The following is a 23,982-nucleotide window of genomic DNA, read 5'->3' on the forward strand; positions in this document are numbered from 1 at the left end:
AAATTCAACTGAGCATCCTACATATGTGCCAAATCTGGCAACCCTCGGGCCAAGAAAGTATCTGTTGCACACCCACCCTTCTTCTCTCGGTTTAAATCAAGGGAAACTGAAGACCAGTCAGCAACCTGAAGTGCTCCGCTAAAGGTACGTTGGCACCCAAGTAGCTATCCCAAATAAGTCAACCCTGATGGAATATTAGGATCAACTGGGGAGCATTAAATATGACTCCAAACCTAGCCACATTCCCAGAGGTTCAGATTTGAACCTCACTTGGCATGAGACCCTGGCCTCGGGGTATTTTTAAATTCCCTACAGATTATTTGAATGGAAAGCTAGGGCTGAGAATCACTGACCTCGGACAATAGTTCTCAAACCCTAGAGCTCCTGCAAGTCCTTTTAAAATACGGGTTCCAGGGTCCATCCCTGAAAGTTCTGAGTCAGGGGGCTTCACAAGAGCCTCAAGGTACTGCACTTTTCACGAGCACCTAGACCACACGTTGTTGGTGGACCTTGAACCACACTTTGAACGATTCTCCCAGTCTAGATCCTTGCTATTCAAAGTGGAGTCCCCAAACCTCCAGAATAAGCCTCAGATGAGAGCTCACTAGAAATGCTAGGGAGCTCCCTAAAAATCTCAGGACCCCCATCTGCATTTTGAAAAGATTCTCCAGGTGACTTGTTTGTCCATTGAAGTTGGAGAGGCACTGACCTCGATAGATACTGAGCCCTTCCTAGGGAGCCTCAGCAGCCTCTTATAGCCCAAGCCCCTTCTGAGCCACCCCAGCACAAGGGGGCCATCCTCTCACATGAGCCCTGTTTCAAAACTGGGATTATTCCCAAGCTCAAACAGTCCTTAGACAACTTGTTCCATCCTCATCAAACAATAACTTACAAAAACCACCAACTTACCAATATCGAGTTTTGCATGATGAACATTTGGTGTGCTTATAAAAGAAATATGTGTGGTAAGAAAAAAAAATGAGTGAGGTAGGAGATTGCTAAGTACTTGCAATTATTTCAAGTGGCTACACAGAAAATAAAAGACGGGATCATAAGGTGGGCGTAATTAGGAGTAATGAAACAAAATTAGGCACAGGACAATGTACGCTGGGTATCGGAATAAATGCCATAGCAAGGTCAGTGGTTCCTGCGGTTGTTCCTTTAAAATGACTGACCCCCTTTCTGGTGAGTAATTTTCAAACTAGACTAAGGGGAGCATTTGGAAATAGGAGGTTAGCGAGAAATCCTTTACTGTGCAGGTACTGATCGGGATGATTTAACACAGCATTTCCATTCCTGGAATGAAGTATTTACTCTTGCCAACATACTATGCAGTTGTTTTATTAACTAGGCTATACAAACGCCACCACTTGGAAGTCAATAAGAATTTTATTTCTACTTTTTACGTAAGGAATTTGAGGCACAGAGGTAGAGGGACTTGCCCAAGGTCATCCTGCAAGTTAATAGCTGGTGTCTGGGCAGTCCTGTTATTGCTAATCTCTTAAATTGTACTTCTTTGCTAATTCTGACTCCTTCGGAGGTGGGGAAGGGAAAGGTGACAAATGGATGCTTATTAAGTAAGGCACTTTTGAGTATTTTCCTAATGTTCCAGAGCCTTACATGGGAATTTCTGTGAATTATTCTGAAATTGTAGGTGATGATGGCAAATATAACATGCTGTGTCTTTGAGAGAATTCAGCTTTTTAAAAATAATGCAATTGAATTAGATTTATTTGACCCTTTGTTGGAATGCTATGTTATGAATTAGTTTGAACTGGTATGTTATGCCAAATGATCGGTTTGATGGAAAATTCCCCTCACGTTGAAATTGCCATACTTAAAGCAGAGTCCTCACACTGAAGTGTGGGCCTGTTAACACCAGCTCTCAGGTTCTGCTGAGGCAGCTGGTCCCAGGGCCACAGTCAGAGAACCACTGCATAGAGAGTATAGTCCCACTATTGGATTTCCTTCATTTACATAAAACGAATATCTGTAGCCATTACCCTCAGACCACAAAGCCCTCCTGTAAGCATGATTGATCCGCTGGGTTTCACCTTTCTATCCGCCTGTTGTTAGACAAAAAGCACTGGGGGAAGGAAACGCTTGTAACGAATGAGTACATTGCTTATTTCTCCCAGACTGTTAACTGTACTTCATTCTGACCATAAAGAAGTTCCAGGTCTCTTGTGTTAAATAAAAACTGATGTAAAGGTGGAGGGAGGGAATAATGGGAAATGCTTACCTACGTATCATATTTCTTTAAAGGTGGTCGTTTTTATTGGCGTAGAGGAGAGATGGTGGTAAACAGATTCCGGGTAGATGTGGGAAGAGATGCGTCTTCCATCACGGCCTTATTCTAAAAACCTCTGCCTTTCCATTGAGACTGAAGTCCACTCCATTACTCTACTCCTAACTACCTCCAGTCAAGGAAAATAGCAAGGAGAATTTTATTCTCTCACTGAGCCCCATAATGCCAAGTTCTCCCTAGTTTCCCAAAGGAGTAATCAATTTCAGTTCATCGTTTTTCCAAGGGTCATCATCTGCAAGTATATTTCAGGCTGTCTAATTCTACAGAAATATTCTTCAAGGTTTAGAATCTATTCTTCCGTCCAACCCTTTAAAAAATGAATGCTATGTGGAAATGCCATCTTTCTAACCTGTTTCCAGCCAACACATATTCACAGGGAAGCTTTATCATTTGAAAGTCTGCTCTCAGTGATGGGGAATAAATAATAAATTGCTCTAGGATAAAGCATCACAGCACAGAACATGGCACACCGCCTGGCACATGGGCAAAGCTGGAAGAGCATGTGTGGAATGGATTTTACCGGACACTTACTGGGTGGTCAGCATCAAGCTCAGAACCATACATGAGAACTCTGTGAGAGCATTTGTCTAATTCAGAGATCTTCCGGGGGAACCAGGGCACATCCTCTAGCTCTGTTGAAAACACAGTGCAGTTTCAAAAATATTAGCGCACAGATTGTGTTTTCCCCTTTGCAACATTTGTCAGATTGCAAAATCACCCGACACGCAAAAACTGGCCTTGCCTTCTTCCTCTGTCCAAATGTTCTCTGGTGGATTCAGCGTCACAATTGTAGTTTGAAATTTCAGCAACTGAATGAGCTCATTGAATTCTGTTTTGCCGCACTCACAGTCCACAAAGATCTCCACCTCTGAACTTCGTCGCCGGGATTTCCTGGACTCGATATGAACCATGTTGACATGTTTTTCCTGTGGAAACATAAGCAATATCTCTAAATCACCTCCAGGGCACAAGCAAAGAGATGCCACCAGCTGTTCTCGTTCAACTCTTACACAACACGGTGCCAAATGCCCACAAAGGAAGAAAAGAAAATCTCCTCCCTCTTTGGTTGATGAAAACATGGAAATATTTTCAACCAGTGTCTCCATTAATAGGAAGAGACTGTATGTCTGTTTTCCTGTCTCATTGGAAAAAGGGGGGTCATTAAGGTGTATAATATAAAATATATATTACAAAATATATTATAACCATAAACATCACTATTTCCCAGAGCATCCACCTCCCACTGGTGGTATGCATGATTATTTTGTGGGAGAGGGGAGCAATTAGCGTATCACATTGTCATATAGTTCCCAGATTTATCTTTTTATTTTTATACGTTTTTAAAAAACATAACTAAAACTCAAACCCCTGACTTGATGGTGGTATACATTTTCCACTATAAATTAAAATTCTAAAATAAACGATTTAAAGTTTAAAAATAATCTTTGAAAAAAATAAGTAAGTCGAAGAATGGCAGGCAAATGAGGCAGAAATTTGGAAGGTGGTATGAAAATGACTGATAGTTGGGAAACATCTGCCAAAATATAGCCCATTTTGTAGAAAAAGAAAAGGAAGAAAAGCAGCCAAGAGAGGATCTCTGAGGGCCAAGAGAAACCAAAAAACAAACATAAAAACCCTAAGTGGGACCACTTAGTAACTCTTCTCCTTCAGCAACCTCCAGGCTAGCTTCATACAAGGATGTTCTGCTACAACTATCACCCCATGATGGATTTTAGGGGTAAAAGACTCCTTACAACAAGGTGTTTGAGGGATGGCAGCAATTTAAAACTGAAACCTCAGGTTTCGGTCTCCCCAGAGATACAGTCTTCTTTTCCCTTGAGTTAACTGAAGACCGAGTTCTCCGCTCCGCCCTAACCTACCCCCAAATAGGAAGGTACCCACCCGCCATCATCAGGAAGGTACACTCTGATCACAATTCCTAGTACAATCCTGGAAGGCCTCAGAACGTTCAGCATAGGAGCAGGATAGGTAGTTTCCAGTGCCAGAGTAAGATCAAATCAAATAGCATCCCCTTGTATAAAGAAACTAGTCCTGTGACAAGGAAACTAAATGTTCTATTTCTGTTTTGATTAACATTTACATGAATGCCACATTTTCTAAATTGACAGATAATAAAGGTAAGATTAATATTAAGTTCAAAGTTCAAGAGTCTTCACTCATATTGGGTCACTTTGGATTTTTAATGTCTTTTGGTTAAAGCAGAGTAGGTATTTTTAGACCAGGGAACTGAGGTCCCGATGGGGTTAGCGGTTCAGCTAAGGCCCCATGACGAGCTGATGGTCAAGGGAAAATTCAGGGCTGCTGACTCCTTCTCCAGGGGTTTTTCCACTGCACCCAGCTGTCTAACTGAATTGGCCTGCCTTTGGGCACTGTATGGAGACAGCGCTGGATGATATAATTGTGTGTAAAATATTTCCTCAGATTTTCATTACACTGTTTATGGTGCCTGATCCTTTCTTCAAGGTCAAAAGAGAACAAGGAAATATTTGCCAAATGAGGCTGCTAATTCCCCCTCTCTAGTCATCAAAGAGGCATTACAATAACACCTGATATCTGTATACTTTCAAAGCCCGTTCACTCATATTATTTCATCACAACAACCTTGTTAGGTAAGAAGTATTATTGCTATTTCACAAATGAAGAAATTGAACCAAGGAAGCAGCTATGATTAGCCAAGCCAGGAGAACACAGGTCTGAATCCTCTGACTATAATTCCAACCATCTTTCCACTGCACTAGCAGCCCAAGGCACCATGCAGAGCTGGGCTCCCTACCTTATCTAATCAGCATCCATCACCCCCAAACAAAATGCATTTGTAACGGAGGGTGCTTGCTGAAGAGTAGGGGACCCATCAGGTATATCCTGGCAAGGAGGCAATTGTTTATCTGGACGTTTCTAACCTCACCTCAACCAGGCTCTTTTTTGAGGGTTCAAATCACCAATTTGGGCCTGGGAAAAGGCCACTGCATCTCTATAAGATAAAGAGAGTTAGTCCTAGCTTATACATATGGACAGTGACTCATCTTTACAAAAGACATGGGAAGCTCATGAAACAATAAGGCTTAGGGGAATACAGAATGCCTATACTGATGTATCTCATTCTATGCAATAACTGTGCTGCTAGGACATGGCATGATTCAACTATTAAATCAAAAAAGGCTGCCGGTTCTTGACATTTAAAGATACCCTGTTTGGCTTCTTTTGTGTTTGCATTTCCAGTTGTGAGGCTCACATTTTTTTAATTACTGACTTCCTCACCTAGCAAGAGTCCACAGAATTACTTGTAGGCTAACTCTGAATTGATAAAACATATTTCATACAAATCTGCTTATTCCATTGTTTGGCAGACTCCCCTCATAAAATCTCATGAAGTTTGGTTTCTTTGAACCTTTCAATACATTATCCAGAAATTGATTCAGTAATGTTTCATAACATATGACAGATTTGTAACCAGGAACACAGTTACTTTTAAAGTTATGTAATGATATTTTACATTCACCTGAAAGAGTTTCAGTGCTTTTACCAATCCACCAACTTCATTTTTCAAGGAGAATATAACGGCGGTCTTGCCACTTTCAGGGGCGGTTTCACTTTTGCTGCTTCCCTTGTTGCCTTTTTTATCATCATTTTTGCCAGAGTTAGCTTTATTTAGCTTCAAGAAGGTAGAAACAGACACAGAAAAATATTAGTTAGGATTCATTTTTACTAGATTTTTTTTCAAAGATTCCATTCATATGCTGGGATCCCCAGCAATCATATAAACTCAAGAAGTTGCCATGTCAACTTATAACTTTTGATCATAAATATTGGTCTAATTTACTCTGGGAAACTTTTCCAGGGCTCTAAAATATCATCCAGTGGTTGAAATGAAAAGGGGATCAGATTTGCTTCATTTTAATAGCAACAAAAATATGACCATCATAAAGTGAAAAAATCTCATATATGAATAATTCCTGACTTTCTAGATTTATTCACAGCATAAAATTTGCTGTTAGCCTAGTTGAATCATATGGAAACTATATGAATTATTAAACATAACAAAAATACGATGAAACATTTTTCACAACAATCACTATAGTTTCAATTAAATCTTAAAAACAAAATATTCATTTCATTCTGAATTATGTCAGGTCATGCACTGAAATTGATAACCTTACTTTCTGCAATTAGATCCACATTGCCAATGTGAATCTATCTACAGAAGTTCAGCACAAAGGGATGTATTAAAATAAGGCCATCTGTGTCAGCAGATGATATCTGAAAAGTGGCTGTTAAAATTCAGCCACAAAGAAAAGGAAAGAAAAGAAATGGGATGGTGGGGGGGGAGATGGGGGAGAGAGAAGGGCGGGGGGGGGGAGAGAGAGAGAGAGAAATAACTAGCTAATCATTAGGATCAAAGAGCAGTTTAGTCCTATTGGCTAAAGACAAAAATGACAAATTCCAGAAACTCGGATCACATTGTCAGAAATGCAGAATGAAAAAGCTGGAGACTTTCATTTGACAGACAAAGCAAAATTAGGGTACACGAAAATGAAGAATCAGGTGGGCAGAGAACTTTCTCCCTGGAGTATAGTGATATAATACAATCACACCAATCTATTATTTCTCATGAAACTGAAAAATGTACATTAGATATGGAACCCAGTGAATAGTGTTTTACCATTGCCTTCCTCTGATTTCTCTACCGGCTTTATTTTCACACGTTAGTATTGCCTTACTCGCTAAATTTATACATCATAAAAAAATATTTTATTATTTATGACCTAAGGGAGAGAAGAAGGCTTATGCAGACATTGGCATTTGATAGTGTGTTTAGTCATTAAAAGCTCAAATGTCTTAGTACTCTCTCCATCTGCCTGCTCCTCACCACCTAACACACATATCTGACATATTTAAGTAGCATTTTCCTTATATGAAAGGGTCACACATTAACCATAACTCTGAGTTTTCTTGTTTTCCTCTAGCAGTTCATTATGACTTCAAAATTCCTCAATGTAATGTCTCAACAAAATATTCATATTTAAATGTTAAAAAAAATTAAGTTTTCAGTCTCATTCCTACAAATTGATTTAAATAATTCTATAAAACTTGCCAATTACTTTTAGACATTTTTAACAGTAATAATATACCAGTACAATACAACCCTCTGGCACGTATTTGGAATTATAATATTAAAACAGATTTTTCTGATACAGACTGAATTGTATTTGGTTGATAAAGTCTGATAGAACAGTAATGAAGTATCACTTAATATTTTTAATGACTAGGAATCTGAATACATTTTTCTTTCACTGTCTTTTTTATTAAATCCCATGACTATTACCTCACATCAGAATCTAAAATCCTGCAAAATATTACTTTTTCATTGTTAATATTTAAATATAAAACCTGCCTTAAATATTGAAACAAGTGGTGTATTGCTTTCATTACTCCATCAATTAAACTGAAAAGAAAAATGGGGTAATGAGGGATACAGGAAAGTTTTTTGAAAGGAACGCAGCCATTCTTTTATTCTAATAACCAGCACCTATAGACAAAGTAGAAAACAATTACTTCTGCATTTAAAGATCAGGCTTTGTAGAAGGAATAGGGTCTAGGAGACAAAACAATCTTGCAGGAACCATAGAAACCTATTTAATTTCTTCTCCCTGTTCCTATTCATAATAAATGGCCTTTCAAAATTCTCCACACCTATTTTGGTTGTGGATATAAGACACTGGTTCATACACTCTCTTGTCCTTAATGTTCAGGACCTTCTTTGCTTTCTACTTATAAACTTTGAGGAAGGGAAGTTTAGTTGTAGCCACCAGTATACTTGCTTTACTTTATGGGGAGAGAAGGAAAACTGGAGGCAGACAGGAGGAAGGCAGAGAACACAGGTGATAGAGGAAGGAGTTGAGGTGTTTGTGCTTACTCTACACCATGTGTCCATATGGCAATATGGCAGGACCACTACCCTAGAAAACACTCTCTAGAGAGTGCTAGCTACTCAGTACTCACTGTTAAGCTGCCAAGTAGCTGTTGGTCTTCGGGCACTGCTGAATCCAGGGAAAGCCCTCTTCTTGCCCAGTATTTACTGGAAAACATCATCATTGCCGGCTGCATGGATCCCGATGTAATTTTCTTTCTCTGCAGCAGAGGGGACTAGAGGGGCAGTGGCAGCCCTGACGGAGACTGAAAGAGGAAGGAGCGTGAGAACAGCAGCCGGCTCGGGGGCGCTGTCCAGAACCCTGGTGCTGAAGAAAGTGAATCCTCTCCTCCCCAGGCTCCTTTATATAAGTGACTGAGGACTGATGGAACGCTGATTAGAAAGAAACTCATTTCAGGCTGCTGATTGCCACGGACAGATTACAGGCCTGAAGCCTGGGGTTATCTGTGCTTATGGTGCGATTTGTTTCATAGGTCGAGTAGCTGTTTGGGCATTGGTGGTGAACAATACATAACAGAGTGTTATTTGTAAAAGAAAACATCAGTCCACTGATGTTAGCTCTCATCTTTCAAACCTGCTACTGGCAACTTAACCTCAGTCTTTAGGTGACTATGAATTCAAAGGTTTTGTGCTCTTTTTCCAAAAGGAGGAAAATAATTTTAGGAAAATCAGCACTGCTGAACTCCTAAGCCACTTTATTTTGCGAATTAGCTTTTACCGATCTGATGTGTATGGCTGTGTGCATGCACGTGTGTGTGTGATGGCTTTCATAAAGGGCACTGCTTCCCAATTGTGTGATGCCATTTTGTGGTGTCAATCAGGCAGCTGTATTGTGAGGCTTTGATTTAGCCATGTATATACATACATGCGAATATATTTTTATACACCACACAGACATAATTGAGACACTCTAAACCCTAGAATCTTCCTCACTAAGTGGGAAGGAAAAGGAAACTAAATGTCTATATATCAGTCATTCCTTTAGTGCTATTGATGTGGTTACTGATTTTTTCCTCTTCACTTGTAACTAGATCAAATCCAACAAAATTTGAAATGCATAGATCAATTGATGTACTTATTCAAACTTAAGCAAGTCATAAAAGTCAACATGTCACGGGAATATATTGCCATCCTCCTGAGGGATGAAAGACTCTTGACCAAATTTACTTGACTACAAAATGAAACAAAACCTGGGGATGATATTCCTTGTTTATATAGAAAACAAGATTAACATTTTCAAAACAGGAATGGATTAACAAATATTAACCAGACTTTAATTGTTCCTGGGGTCTTGAGAAGAGATAACTATGATCTAAATTTGGAAATATTATTTGGCTTGCTTTCCTCTAAAAAATCACCTCTGACCAGCTAATAGGAAAGCCAAGTTTAAATACATTAACTGAAGTTAATAATAATAGTAGCTAATATTACTGATTGCTGAGTATTTGCCAATTTCTAGTCTAAGCACTTTTTTAAGTAAAAATGGGATCCACTATCACAACATTTACAAAAAAAGTAACTATTATTTACATTCTATATATGGAGAAACTGAGGAACAAAGAATTTAGGTAACTTGCTTAAGGTTCACACAATTAAAGAGTGGCTGAAGCAGTATTTAAATTTGGGCAGTCTGGCTCCAAAATCCATGCTCTCAACTATTACATTGTACAGCCTCTTGAGTATTCCAAACAAGGAAATAACATCCTAAAAAAAGTACACTCAAGAGACCATATATAGATTATTTCAGCTAGAACAGGGCTTGAGATGTGTAATTCAGCAAAGATTTGTTAAGCACTCGCTTTGTGTGAGGCACTGAAACTGAATCCTTGGGGTGCACAATGAATGAGATACAGTGCCTACCCTCAAGGAGATCACAGACTAGCTGAAAGAAACATACATGCAAATAAATAAGTGAAACAAAATACTTGTATACTGACTTCTCTACAGAAGACATTAGAAGCACAAGGGACAGAATGTGCAATGCTACCTTAGAGGCTTCAAGGAGGTGTTGCCTGAGCTGAATATTTAAAAGTGAATTTGTGTTTGTCATTTGGAAGGGAATGGGAGATGGTAAGGAGCTTATTTCAGATCAGGAGAACAATATAAGAAAATAGAGGACAGTTTTTCTCAACAATGATAGAGTATGGTTTGGGGGCAAAGGTGCCCAGTGAGAGATAAAGCTGAAGAGGAAAGAAGGATCCAAATCCTGATAAACCCTGAATGGCATTTGGTGGCTTTGCACTTATCACCTTATCCTGTAAGCAAAAGAAAACAACTGGAAGGGTTTTATGCAAGGCAAGAGCATACCCATATTGGTATGTTAGAAAAATAACAGCTTGCAGGAAGACTTAAAGACTGCAGGCATAAACCACTTAGGACTTGAAATAGTCTAGCCAGATGATGGCCTGGATTCAGGGTGCGACCCCTAACAGCACCAAGGACGCAATGAAAAGAACAAGAGATGTTAAGAGGACACCTCTACTTGGATAGGGGAGCAGAAAAAAGAGGTTCCAGTGTAATTCCCAAATTTCTGATTTGGAGGATTGGGTAAATGATTGTGTCATTCACTGAACTAATTAGACCATACATAAATAATAGCAATTTAAGAGGAACTTTCTTAAGTTGGATTTCTATACATATTGCATATGACAAGTCAAGTGAAGATGTTCAATGAGCATTTGGATATATGGTTCAAAACCTGAAATGAGACTTAAACTGGATATATAGATTTAGGTACTGCCAACTTACTGAATCTATGTGAGTGTAGCTTCACTTACGGAGAATATGTTGTTTGAGAAGAGAACCAGAACAGACCCTGGAGAACATCAAATTTAAGAAGCAATTTAAAATTAAAAAAAAGAAAATAAGAAAAAAGTTCAGAAAGGTAGGAAAAGCAAAGCTAAGTTTCTAGAAGACAAATATGAAACAAGAAAGATAGGATAAAGGACTGATTATTTGTAAATTTCAGTGCCAGGATAAAAAAAATTATATTTAAAGAGGAGCAGTTCTTATTTTTGTGCTGGGACTGTAGCCTAATGAAAATGACACTTTAGGCAGGACAACCAGTTAGAGGGAAGAAAATTGGTAAAATCTTGAATTAGGGTAGTGGCAGTTATGAACACAAAAAGGAATGTCTAAGTAGTACATTGCTTTGTACACCTGAATCTAATTTAAAAAATAAGAATCAACAAAGAATTGGTGGCTCATTGAATTTTACTACTGAAAAAAAGCTGAAATCAAAGATAAAGACTCAACTATCAAGCCTCCATGGCTGGAAATAGTGGGATCTTCACTATTTCCAAAGAAAGAATAAGTTTTGGGGGTAAAAAAGAATTTTAGGGACAGTGAATTTGAGGTGAGTGCAGTACAATCAAATGACATTACACAGCATGCAATCATAAATGTGGAACTGGAATTTGAGAAATAGATTCGAGCTGGGAATAGAAACTTGAGAACAACTCAGTGATGTTAGCTGATGTAGGATATGAACTCTCCAAGTAAAAGAATACATAGAGGGGGAAAAGAGAGATTGGAACCCATGTTACTGTTGGGGGAAATTTTAAATGAAACAGTCAATGTGAAAACAGTATGGCAGTTCCTCAAAAAAGTGAAAACAGAAATTACTGTATGATATAGCAATCCCACTTCTGGAGATATATATATATATATTAATGGGGGTGCCAAACGAATGCATACACATGACTTGTATTCACCTTTTGTTATTGGTATATATTATTACAATTTTAATAGTTTTTTCCTTTCTTAAAATGTGTATACATTTTTTTGGCACCCTCTGTGTGTGTGTATATATATATATATATATATATATATATATATATATATATATATATAAAAGAATTTGAAAACAGTCTCAAAGAGATATGCATACACCTGTAATAGTATTGTTATTCATAATAGCCAAAATGTTGAAGCAAACCAAGTGTCTGTCCATCAACGTATGAATGGATAAACAAAATGTAGTACATACATACAAATGGAATATTATTCAGCCATAAAAAGGAAGAAAATTATAATGCATACTACAAAATGGATGAACCTTGAGAACATTATGCTAAGTGAAATAAGCCAGTCACAAAAAGACAAATACTGTATGATTCAATTTATATGCAGGATTTAGCGTAGTCAAAGTCATAAAAACAGAAAGTAGAATGGTGGTTGCCAGGGACTGGAGGAAGGAAAAAATAGAGTACATAGTTTTTGTTTTACAAGATAAAAAGTTCTGGAGATTGGTCGCACAACAGCATGAATGTATTACAATTGAAGGTAGAATGAAGAAGAGAAGTCATGAGGTAAGAAGATGATTGACGTGAAACAAGAAAGCTTAAAAAAGATGTAAGAAAAGACGTGTGGTCACTGGTTTCAAAAACTATAGAGAAGAAAAAAGGAATGAGGACCAGAGGAAGACGACTAGATTTGGCTATGAAACTGTCATTAATGACCTTAAAGAGTGCTGTTTTAGCAAAGAGAGGAAATAAAACCCAGATTATAGGAGTTAAAGAGAGTGTGGCTGCTGAAATATAGGCAACAGGTCTAGATCATTTACATAAGACAGTAAAGGACTATTCCTAATTAATAATGTAGATTTAACTACCGTGTTTCCCCAAAAATAAGACCTAGCTGGACAATCAGCTCTAATGTGTCTTTTGGAGCAAAAATTAATATATGACTCGGTCTTATTTTACTATAAGGCCAGGTATATGATATATGATATGATATATGATATATGATATATATGATATATGATATGATATGATGATATGATATAATATATATAATATATAATATATATAATATCGGGTCTTATATTAATTTTTGCCCCAAAAGACGCATTAAAGCTGATGGTGCGGCTAGGTCTAATTTTCGGGGAAACACGGTACTTTTGCTTCCTCCAGAAATCCTACTAAAGCAACAGTAAAGAATTTACTTTCCTTTTAAGCCATAAATAATAGCATAAATTGGAGAAACAATTGCAACAAAAAAAATTGGAAGCTTGAGAGATGAAAGAGGGATCAAAAACTTTGCAGACATAAGAAAACTGAACCTTAAACTATTAATGAAGAAGACTAAGAGGCAACTTGATTTACACTGTAGAATCCCCTAAGGACTCAAATACTTCCAGAAGTGGAGTGGGGGTGTGGGGTAAATGGAAGAGACTGAAAAGAGTGGTTCAAAGCCTATTTAAGAAGCAGTTAAACAATTTCAAAACTTAACAAAGTTACAGTAATTAAAACAGTGTGATACTGCAAAAGGATAGACATATAAATGGAATAGAATTTGGAGTCCAGAAATACATCCTTACATTTACAGTCAACTGATTTCCGACCAAGAAAATTCAATGGAGAAAAAACAACCTTTTTAAAAAATGTTGCTGGGACAACTTATCTGCCTGAAAAACAATGACACTGAACGCCTACCTTACATCATACACAAACATGAACTCAAAATGGGTCATAGACCTAAATGTAAGAGCTAAAACTCTTCAAAGAAAATATAGGAATATATCTTCATGATCTTGAATTAGGTGATTATTTCTTAGATATGACACCAAAAGCATAAGCCACCAAAGAAAAACTAGACAAGATTACTTCAAAATTAGAAACTTTTGTTTCGAAGGACACCATCAAAAAAATGAAAAGACAACCTACAGGTGGGAGAAAATATCTGTAAATCATGTATCTCATAGGAGACAGTATCTAAAATACATAAGGAACTTTTAGAGCTTGACAATCAAACTAATTTTTAAATGGGCAAAGTATTTGAATAGAACTTTCTCTAAAGAATATATGGCCAATAAGCACATGAAAGATTCTCAACATAATTAGTCATGAGAAATGCAAATAAAAAAACATGAGATACCACTTCATAAACCACTAGGATGGCTAAAATAAAAAAAGACGTAAGTATTGAAAGTGGAGAAATTGAAACCCTCATACATTGTTGGTGGAATTGAAAAATGGCACAGCCACTTTGGAAAAGTTTGTTAGTTCTTCCAAATACTAACTATGAAGTTACCATATCGCCCAGCAATTTTATTTCTAGGTATACATAAAATGGTGTAGTCATTTTGAAAGAATGTTTGGCAGTTTCTCAGAAAAACCTAGGGTTACCATATAACTCAGGAATGTCACTCTTAAGTATACACTTAAGAAAAATGAAAACACATGTCCACACACAAAGTTGTATATGAATGTTCACAGCAGCATAATTCATAATAGTCAAAAGTAGAAACAACTCAAATATCAACTGATGAAAAGACAAAATATGGTATATACATAAATAGCAATATAAAGGAATGAAGTACTAATATGTGTTACAACAATGAATAAACCTTGAAAACATTACAAGTGAAAAATGCCAGTCACAGAAGTCCACATATTGTATGCTTCCATGTATGTGAAATGTCTGGAAAGGGCAAAAAGAGAGAGAGAGAAAGAGAGAGAGAGAGAGAATTTGTGGTTGCCAGGGGCTGGAGGGAGGGGAAGGATAACTACTCATGGGTACAGAGTTTCTTTTGAGGATGATGAAAATATTCTAAAATTAGATATTGGTGCTAGTTGCACAACTCTTGCCAATGTACTAAAAACCACTGAACTATACACCTTAAAAGGGTGAATTTTATGGCATGTGACTTATATCTTCATGAAGCTGTTATTTTAAAAGGGGAGTAGTTAAAACCCCATTATTTCCCTCCCTTATTCTACATAGCCACACCACTTCCCTCCCTGCCCCCAGGCAGATGAGTGGAGCTTCTTCTCTGGAAACGGTAAAACAGAGGTCCTCCTGACAGAAGGGCACCAGCCATAGTTGAGACTTGGGGTATAATCTTGAAAAGAGGTGATTAACTGAATGTATGCACTGGATACTGAGACTCTCAAATCTTAGGAGGCAAGAGCCAGGCATTTACCTTACAGCCAGGGGGATAAAATGTTCATTGACTAATTTCTCGTGCTCCTAAAAATGCTTACTACAGACATGCCTTGTGATTGTTTTTATTTGTATTATTTGCTATATTGACCAAGAGGGTAGACATGAGAATGCTCAGACTGAATTAAGCAAAATAAGAGGTGTATCTTATACTTGGGTTCTCATTATGTTTTTATAACAACTTTCGTAAAGGGAGATTGATAAAAGGCAAACACATTTAAGCCCAATTTGAAGAGGATTAAAACTGAAGCACAGGGGCGGCCAGATGGCTCAGTTGGTTAGAGCACGAGCTCTCAACAAGTTTGCCAGTTCAATTCCCAAATGGGATGGTAGGCTGTGCCCCCTGCAACTAAGATTGAAAACAGCAACTGGACTTGGAGCTGAGCTGCGCCCTCCACGACTAGACTGAAGGACGACTTGGAGCTGATGGACCCTGGAGAAATACACTGTTCCCCAATAAAATTTTTAAAAAACTGAAGCACACAGGAGACAGTGATTTATTTTGGGGTCAGGGAGGCAGTGGCTCAGATGAAAACAGAATACACAGTTCAGATTTGAAATTAAAATTACTTCAGTCAATGGGAAACAAACCGAATGGTGCCCCAGGGCTCTTCCTGTAGTATAGTATGTTTGGGGAGGAAAAACAAACCACAGAGTATTATTAAGATTAAAAAAGATGGCCTGTGGCAGTATGTTTCGTTGTCATATGATAATGATAGCATTTATTAATGCTTAATCATGTCAGGAACCATATTAAACATTTTATATGTACTCCACTACTCCTCACAACTGCGGTAGGTATTATCCCCACGTATAGGTGAGAAACCGGAGGCCCAGAGAGAATGATTATGGTCCCCAAATTAAGAAGGAACTGAGCCAAGTCTCAAATTCATGACTAGCTGACTCCAAAACCTGTGCCCAAATAGTTTAGCTCTTCTGCGTCACATTCATAAATTAGTGGACATTTTTCTGAAATGAACAATTCCATCAGTTGGACTGAATTTTTTTTCTAACATCTGACTCCCAGAGCTTATAGAATCAACTCTCCATCTATGGCAAGAACATAAAGCATAAGGTGATCCAAGCATCCACACATACCCCTCCTAAGCCACCTTGAATTCCTTGAGGAAACAAATGCCAAGCAAGTTGCACTATATGCCCAGACGTTCCACCTATCAAGATACCTCATGTTATGTGTGTTTACACAGGTCTAGGGCTCTAAATTGTAACCAAGAAACTGACTCAGTGATAGCAGGTAACTAAGAAAACAAAGAGAAAAAAAGCATGCAAAATTTCTAAGGTTTTTAAAAGCCAGTTTGACAAAGAAGATTGTCTACTCTTTTTTTAATTTATGGTGATACTCTCAATGTGAGAATCCTTAAGATAAACTTAGGATCCTAAGACATTAAAAAGGACCCTCTAAAATATATGGTGATGGAAGGAGAACTGACTCTGGATGGTGAACACACAATGGGATTTATAGATGATGTAATACAGAATTGTACACCTGAAATCTATGTAACTTTACTAACAATTGTCACCCCAATAAACTTTAATTTAAAAAAAAAGGGCACCCTAGACCAAGGCCAGGCCTCTGATGAAATCACTCCACTGTGAAGCTATCAAATGAAATGCTCATCGATATGCAAAAGAATGAAACTGGACCACAATCTTACACAATACACAAAAATCAACTCAAAACGAATTTAAGACTTGAATGTAAATAACGGTCACAAATATCTGAGCCCTCTCACAGAAACTCCCACTCTTCTAAATTTACCTTTTATGTCTAATTCTGAATGACAGAGTTGAAGGGATAGGGAAAACTCAGCCACCCAGACACGTGAAAAGCACCGCAAAATCAGTGACCAAAAGAAACGAGAATTTCTGTGGTAAAGCATCTCCTTCTCTATTGGTGTTTGGAAGAGAGAGGGTAGGTTCTCATGTGTGGGATGATTCAACTGGAGCTGTTAGGACCAAGAGATTAGAAAAAAGGATTTTGCTGAGGCTGAGTGATGGCTCCAGGATTCTGCCATCTGATCTCAGCTAATGCATTCTTATTCCTTAAATGTCCTCCCTTAAGATGTGCCTCTGCCAAGACTAACCCATTCATGCTGCAAGTTGTAGTTTATGAAGCTAGGGTTTCGTCACCCTTCTCAGGTATGAAATGCCAACGAAAGGGATTCTTCTTCCCTCTGTCTTCACAAATCAATACAATTTCAGCACAAGTCATACTAAACAAAAAAGGTTAAAGGGGAGTTTGGGAAATACTGTTGGTTTATAGGACGTGGAAGAAACTAGTGAGAACCATCAGGCTGCCTTTCACCTCCTTCGGGAAGTTCATTAGCCCTTTATACAGAATCCTTAAAAGCTCCGTAAACCAAGAGAATAATTATTTATCCCAAAGCTACTCAGAAGATGATTTTAAATTGAGCCATTTAACAAATTTCAGTTTTTTGACTTACCTTCTTTATACCATATGTGCAAAAGAATGTATCTTGAATTTTGTCCTTTTGGGGGAAGGTGGAGAGGAGGGTATAGGAGCATCTGTGCGTTTATAATGGTAGTACTTCTATTAAGAGTACAAAAAGTAAAAGCACCTAAACAATTTCACTTAGATAACTTAAGTCTTTACCCAAATCGTCTATTTGGGTTAGACACTGTTAATTGCTAATGACTTCCTAGTCAGCAATACTCCATTTGGATCATTGAACACTTGCCTCAGCTAACAAAAAGCATGTGGCCCAAATTTTCTTTGGGTGTATCCCGCATACTATGTCCAACAGAGACAGCAGCTTGCAGTGTAACTGCTGAACACTCAGAACCTTGATGGCTTCTCCACTGGAGAGCAATTTGCTTTCAAAGTGAGCCTGGGATCCACCACAGAAGAGATCCTAGTCACTTTACAATCAGGCCATACAACATCTAAAGCAATCTAAAACACAGCCCTGTTTTAAAGCCATCTACAAACCCATTGGTTCATATACCTCCAATACAACTAGTATGGTGTTGGGAAACCTCTATTATTGACTGTCACAGCAAAAGCCTATCTCTGAGGTTAGTAAGTCTTTTTAATTAAAAAAGCTGAATCAGAACTAGACTGCTCATTGATCACAGCCAAGCTTACAGGAGGTTGTTCTTTTCCGTCTTCTTTTGAACATAGATATGTGAGGAGAAACACACGATACAGATAATTAACAAAGAAGCATATTTAATAGCTGACCTCCCTATTATTCTAGCATTCCAGTTCTAACTTTAGGGATTGAACTACATTAGGTAAATATGGTATTTCTGATTCCTGGTAGTTCTTAGAAAAAGACTTTGATTATAGTTTTTCTTTATAGCAAGTCTGTAAAGTATAACTTCACATGGACTGAAAGAGAGCTTTGGATATCCAAAAAGTGTTATACAAGTATGTCCAGTCATAACTGCCCTACCTGACCCCATCCTTGCATCCAAGGACAACACACTGTTTTTCCCTGTGTTAACAGGTTGCGTACAGCGGAGTTTAAATCCCTCGTGAAGATTCTAGTGATCCGTACGCAACATGTTAGGATGGATAGCCTGAAAAATAGAAGTCTACTTACAAAACAGTGAGAAAAATATGTGTAATCAGAACGCCTAAAAATCCACAACTGAAAATTCCCATATTATTATATGAGGACCCAAGGGGAGAACAGGCCAAATATACTGCATCATTCAAATGGCAGTGTATTCACATTAAAAGCACAAATAAGTACAGATATTTATTATCAGGTAATGACATTAGATACTGATGGAAACCTTTCAGGCTGATTTCAAACTTAATCCTGTTTCATGAAAGTTTATCTTCAAAATGTAAGAATGGAGCAGGAAATCTAATAAAATAATAGGTTAAGATGACTGGCATCACTTTTTATTAAAAATGGTGACCACAACTAGAGCAAATTCACCTTAGAAAATCAAGTAACTACTTTTTAAAAACTTAGGGACTTGTCTATCTGCCCATAAGCCAAAACATTAACCTATGAAATACAATATGTATGTATTAAATTGGCAGTTCTCTAACTTCAGGGAGTTTCAGGAACTATTTGGATGCCTGATAAAATGCAACTTCTAAAGATTCTGATTCCATAGGTCTGTAGTAGAGCTTGGACACGAATTTTGATAATACAGACCACGATTTGGAAATGAGTACTCTGAAGACAGTTTTAATTACTGGAGGTTTAGCACACAAAATCATTAGCATGAGTCATAAATTATATTATTCTCACATTAAATAATTTATAGCAATGGCTCTCAACTTTTGGGGAAAACAGAGAATTTTTTAAGAAACGCTATGACCGCTCCCCCAAAATATGCATACAAGACTTCAAATACGGTTAAGAGGTTTGCACATCTTCAGAAAACCCCAAGTAAAGAAATTCAAGCTGGCATGACATCACTTTGTTACATACCTGCACACAAGTCAAATGAAGTTCTGGCTTCTTCAGTTAATATCTTGGGTTACTTGGGTTATACAAACTTTAATAATGGGCATAATTATATGAACTTCCCCTAAGAATTAGACGGCATCCACAGAAACCCTTGGAAACGTCAGGTTCAGCAACACTCATTCACTATCTATCCCAAAAGCCTGTTTACCTTACTCAAAAAAGCTTTAATCATCCTCAAGACTAAAGTTCCTAACGTAGAGATGAAGAATCCCGGACACGTGCAACAATCAAAATAGGGATGTCCTTAAATCTGAAAAGGTTTCCCACAGATTCGTATCAGAATTGAAAATACTTTTTACAGTGAAATTGATTACCTGAATTTTAACAACTTTAAGTATCACATAATACAGCACATATTTTACATGTTACTAAGGTGTAGAACATCTGGTGAAAACTGAAAACAAATCTTTAAAAAGTTAGACTAAAAAATGTACCTGAACCGTCTATTTCAGTAATTTTCATAGTATTTGCTACTCAATTTTACATAGTATTTGCTAACTGGATTTTGTGGATTCTAAGACTTTCTAGCATCCTCCCCAGGCAAGGACAACAAAAGCAAAAATAAACAAACAGGATTACTTCAAACCGAAAAGCTTTTTGCACAGTGAAGGAAACTATCAACAAAAGGAAAAGGCAATCCACAGAATGGGAGATGTTTGCAAATGACATGTCCGGTAAGGGGTTAATCCAAAATATATCGAGAACTCATACAACTCAACATCAAAGAAACAATCTGATTAAAAAATGGGCAGAGAATCTGAACAGACATTTTCCCAAAGAAGACAGATGGCCAACAGACACATGAAAAGGTGCTCAACATTACTAATCATCAGGGAAATGCAAATCAAAATCACAGTATCACCTCACACCTGTCAGATTGGCTATTATCAAAAACACAACAAACAAGTGTTGGTGAGGATGTGGAGCAAAGGGAACCCTCATGTACTGTTGGTGGGATTGCAGATTGGTGCAGCCACATGGAAAACAGTAAGGAGGGTCCTCAAAAAATTTAAAATAGAACTACCTTATGACCCCGCAACTCCACTTCTGGGTATCTATCCAAAAAAAACAAAAACACTAATTCAAAAAGCTATGTGCTCCTTAAGTTCATGACAGCATTATTTGCAATAGCTAGGATATGAAAGCAACCTAAGTGTCCATTGAAAGATGCACAGATAAAGATGTGGTATATAAATACATATACACACACACAAATGGAATATTATTCAGCCAAATCTTGCCATTTGTGATGACATGGATAGGTCTAGAGGGTATTATGCTAAGTGAAATAAGTCAAGACAATGAAGGACAAATACAGTATGATTTCACTTACATGTGGAATATAAAAAAATAAAACAAACCAGAAACAGACTTATAGAGAATAAACTGATGGTTGCCAGAGAGGAGGGGGGTAAAGAGGGAGGGCCAAAAAGGTGAAGGGTAATAAGAGGCACAAACTTCCAGTTATAAAATAATTCACAGGGATGTAATATACAGCATGGGGCATATAAGTCAGTAATATCATAATAACTTTGTACAATGACAGATGGTTGGTTACTAGACTTATTAAGGAGATCACTTTATAAGGTATATAAATGTTGAATCACTATGTTGTACTCCTGAAATTAATATACTATTGCAAGTCAACTGTAATAAAAACTATCTAGCACTGTAACATCATTTTCATATCAAAAAAAGTGCTAGATAAAAATTCAGGCTGTTTAGTAAAAATGTTTTAAAATGTAGTTTCACAGTAAAACTTGACAAAAGTTCAACTTACTAAATGTATTAAGATTTTTTAAAACTCTGAAGTAGCTATCACATTACGTAGTAGGAACAAAATCCCCAAAAGCCCCTTCCAGGAAGAACAAGAAGGACATCAAGATGTTCTAAGCAATTTCCTGAACAGCAGGAAATGAAAGGCTGGAGATGCTGAGTGTTTGATCAGTTTACTTTTTTTTCTGAATAGGCTTACTCATTATTAACTGATGAAAGATAACACACATATGATATTAAAAACTAAAATCTAATGGTTCTACTCTCATGATTGTCAGTTAATGCTCAAGTAGGAATAAAGTTCATTTGGTTCCCTAGCTTTCTGGGAGGAAAAAATTCTATCTATTAGACCATTTTAGAACTGCATAACTTTTAATTTATTTTATTAGCATCAATTGTAGCAAGCTGCTTTACTGTATCACATAATTATATCCTCCATGGCAACACTATGCCCAATTTCATGCTGGTGAAAAATTTTTGTTATACAAGGGGTCATGTTTCTTTCTCACTTCCACAAGTCATTCAAATGATTATTTCAATTACATAAAAATATGAGATGTACAGGGTCCATCTTGGATTTTATTTTTCTACTGAATAACTAGCAGGCTATTTCTAGTTGTAATTTAACTGAAAACACTACTTCAACTTCAAATTTATTTTAATGATATGTACAGGAGTTAACAAATTACAATTAAAACGGATTCAGTTATGTTAATTCCACATAACTTAAAATCATGCAACACTGCATGGTAAAAACAACAGCTTCGTTCATATATAAAAAAGAATTATGTTGAGACTCATGATAGTATATTGAAATTTTTGACATAAGCTTTTTGCAAAGAGTTTATAAAAATTTAAAGACCTGATTAATTAGTTAATACATTATTAGGAAAGATAATAAACATTATTAGTAAAGTGAGGTTATAAGCAATTAATTTTAAAATTACACCAGGTACAGGGTTGAATGTAGCCTCATGAAATAAATGGTTAAGAAAATAGTTTTGAAAAAGATCTCATATTGAAGCTATGTATTAATTTTGTCAAATCAGGTTATATAAATCAATAGTCAAGTTTATTCAGTTAAAGAAAATATGCCTATCCTTTCTTATACTCATAAATAAGTACTTATATAGTTTTTATATACATGTGAAGAAAAGCTCAATGTAAAAAATATACTGCCAATCCACTTATTATGGTTGAAAGAGCTCTTTATCTACATTAAATTGCATTGATGAAAATGTCCAATTCAAATCACATTCAACTATCATAAATATTTAAGCTGAGTATTGTTGTAAACAACAGAGAAAAACAAATTCTTTTCTTTCATCACTGGGTAGCAATCTACTTCTCAGCTTAAGAATGCTATAGAAAGGCTCTATATTTAATTTAATCGAATCCAAAACCCACTAAACTTAGAGTAAACAAAGTGAATGTTTTCAAAGTGCATAATTTCCAACTCATCCACTTTTAAGATTTATCCAATTCCAGTTCATCAGCAAGAAAATAAAATGTACTTGGCTATAAAAATACTAAGGAATGTTATTGAAAAAGAAAGGCTATTTGGTAGAAGTAACTACAAAAATAATTAGTGTAAATCTTTGTAAAGCTTTAATGCAAGAACATCAGTACACTTTCTTTCCATAAACCTTAAAGCATGATCAATACCAAGATTTTAAATTTCCACCTTTCAAGTACTTGAAAAAAAGTTGCAACAAAGTGTCTCTTCAAGAAGTAAGCGAGAAGAAGGATCATGCAGGTGTTAACCTGCTAACATTTGGGGATACTGATATTTGTGTTGGGTTGTCATCTCTGGCTTCACTGGCAGCAAGTACAGGCAAGGAGTTACTCTGAAATGCAGATGGAGGACAGCTGGTCAGGCCAACATTTTCATCTTCACCAGTGTCTGAATCTGGTGTTGTAAGTTCATTGTCTGGAAGCCCCAGGATCTCACAAACTGCTTGTGGCAATTCCTGAGTATGATAAATCAAACATAAAACCATCACTCACTACAGAGGAAAAGTAATCACAAAGTAACACTTCTAATTAAGACTACAATGATTCCAGAATCTGAACATTTGTCCTAACAGTGCTATTGTTAGGTGCCCTCTAAAACTTTCCTTCTCCACTCCAAATGAAATCGTAACCACTTTTTTCGTAAGTGATTACCTGACTATTCTGAATTAGCCATTCTCGTCCTCATCACTCCCACAAACATAGTTTACTAATATTTAGCATTTATAATATCTTACTTATATCATACTTTCCCCTTAGTACACAAAGGATCCTTAAAGGTAAGCAGTATCTCGCTGACATGTTTTTTGAACAGAATAGCTACCAAATAAGTGTTTATAGAACTAAACCAAAATGAGTATTTGGAACCATGAACAAATAAAAATAATGACACAAAGACCAAATAAGAATTCTCACTGCAAAAGCCAAAATACATCACAAGTATGATTTGGTTTGAATTCTGATCATAATACATCAAATCCACCTTGTTTTCAGATAAATTAAGAGTATGACTGATA

At 36.8% G+C, this 23,982-nt stretch overlaps 2 protein-coding genes across 3 annotated transcripts in view; both read right to left on the reverse strand.

Annotated features, from left to right (window-relative positions):
- TPH2 (tryptophan hydroxylase 2) overlaps positions 1-10,037 on the reverse strand; it is a 90,612-nt gene extending 80,575 nt beyond the window's left edge. Inside the window, exons 1-4 of the mRNA XM_019748931.2 lie at positions 8,330-10,037; positions 5,829-5,981; positions 3,051-3,234; positions 2,840-2,940 (exon numbers count right to left, since the gene is read on the reverse strand). Of these exons, the coding sequence (XP_019604490.2) occupies positions 2,840-2,940; positions 3,051-3,234; positions 5,829-5,981; positions 8,330-8,434 (543 nt within the window). The 5' untranslated portion in view covers positions 8,435-10,037. The remainder of the gene's footprint in view (positions 1-2,839; positions 2,941-3,050; positions 3,235-5,828; positions 5,982-8,329) is intronic.
- Positions 10,038-22,094: 12,057 nt separating this feature from the next.
- Positions 22,095-23,982, reverse strand: part of TBC1D15 (TBC1 domain family member 15) — a 67,643-nt gene continuing 65,755 nt past the window's right edge. For both annotated transcript variants that reach the window (XM_019748975.2, XM_019748974.2), the window contains one exon: positions 22,095-23,424. In XM_019748975.2, coding sequence (XP_019604534.1) covers positions 23,203-23,424 — 222 coding nt within the window. In that variant the 3' untranslated portion in view covers positions 22,095-23,202. The remainder of the gene's footprint in view (positions 23,425-23,982) is intronic.

This window comes from Rhinolophus sinicus, linkage group LG02 (genome assembly GCF_036562045.2).
Source record: "Rhinolophus sinicus isolate RSC01 linkage group LG02, ASM3656204v1, whole genome shotgun sequence".
NCBI lineage: Eukaryota > Metazoa > Chordata > Mammalia > Chiroptera > Rhinolophidae > Rhinolophus > Rhinolophus sinicus.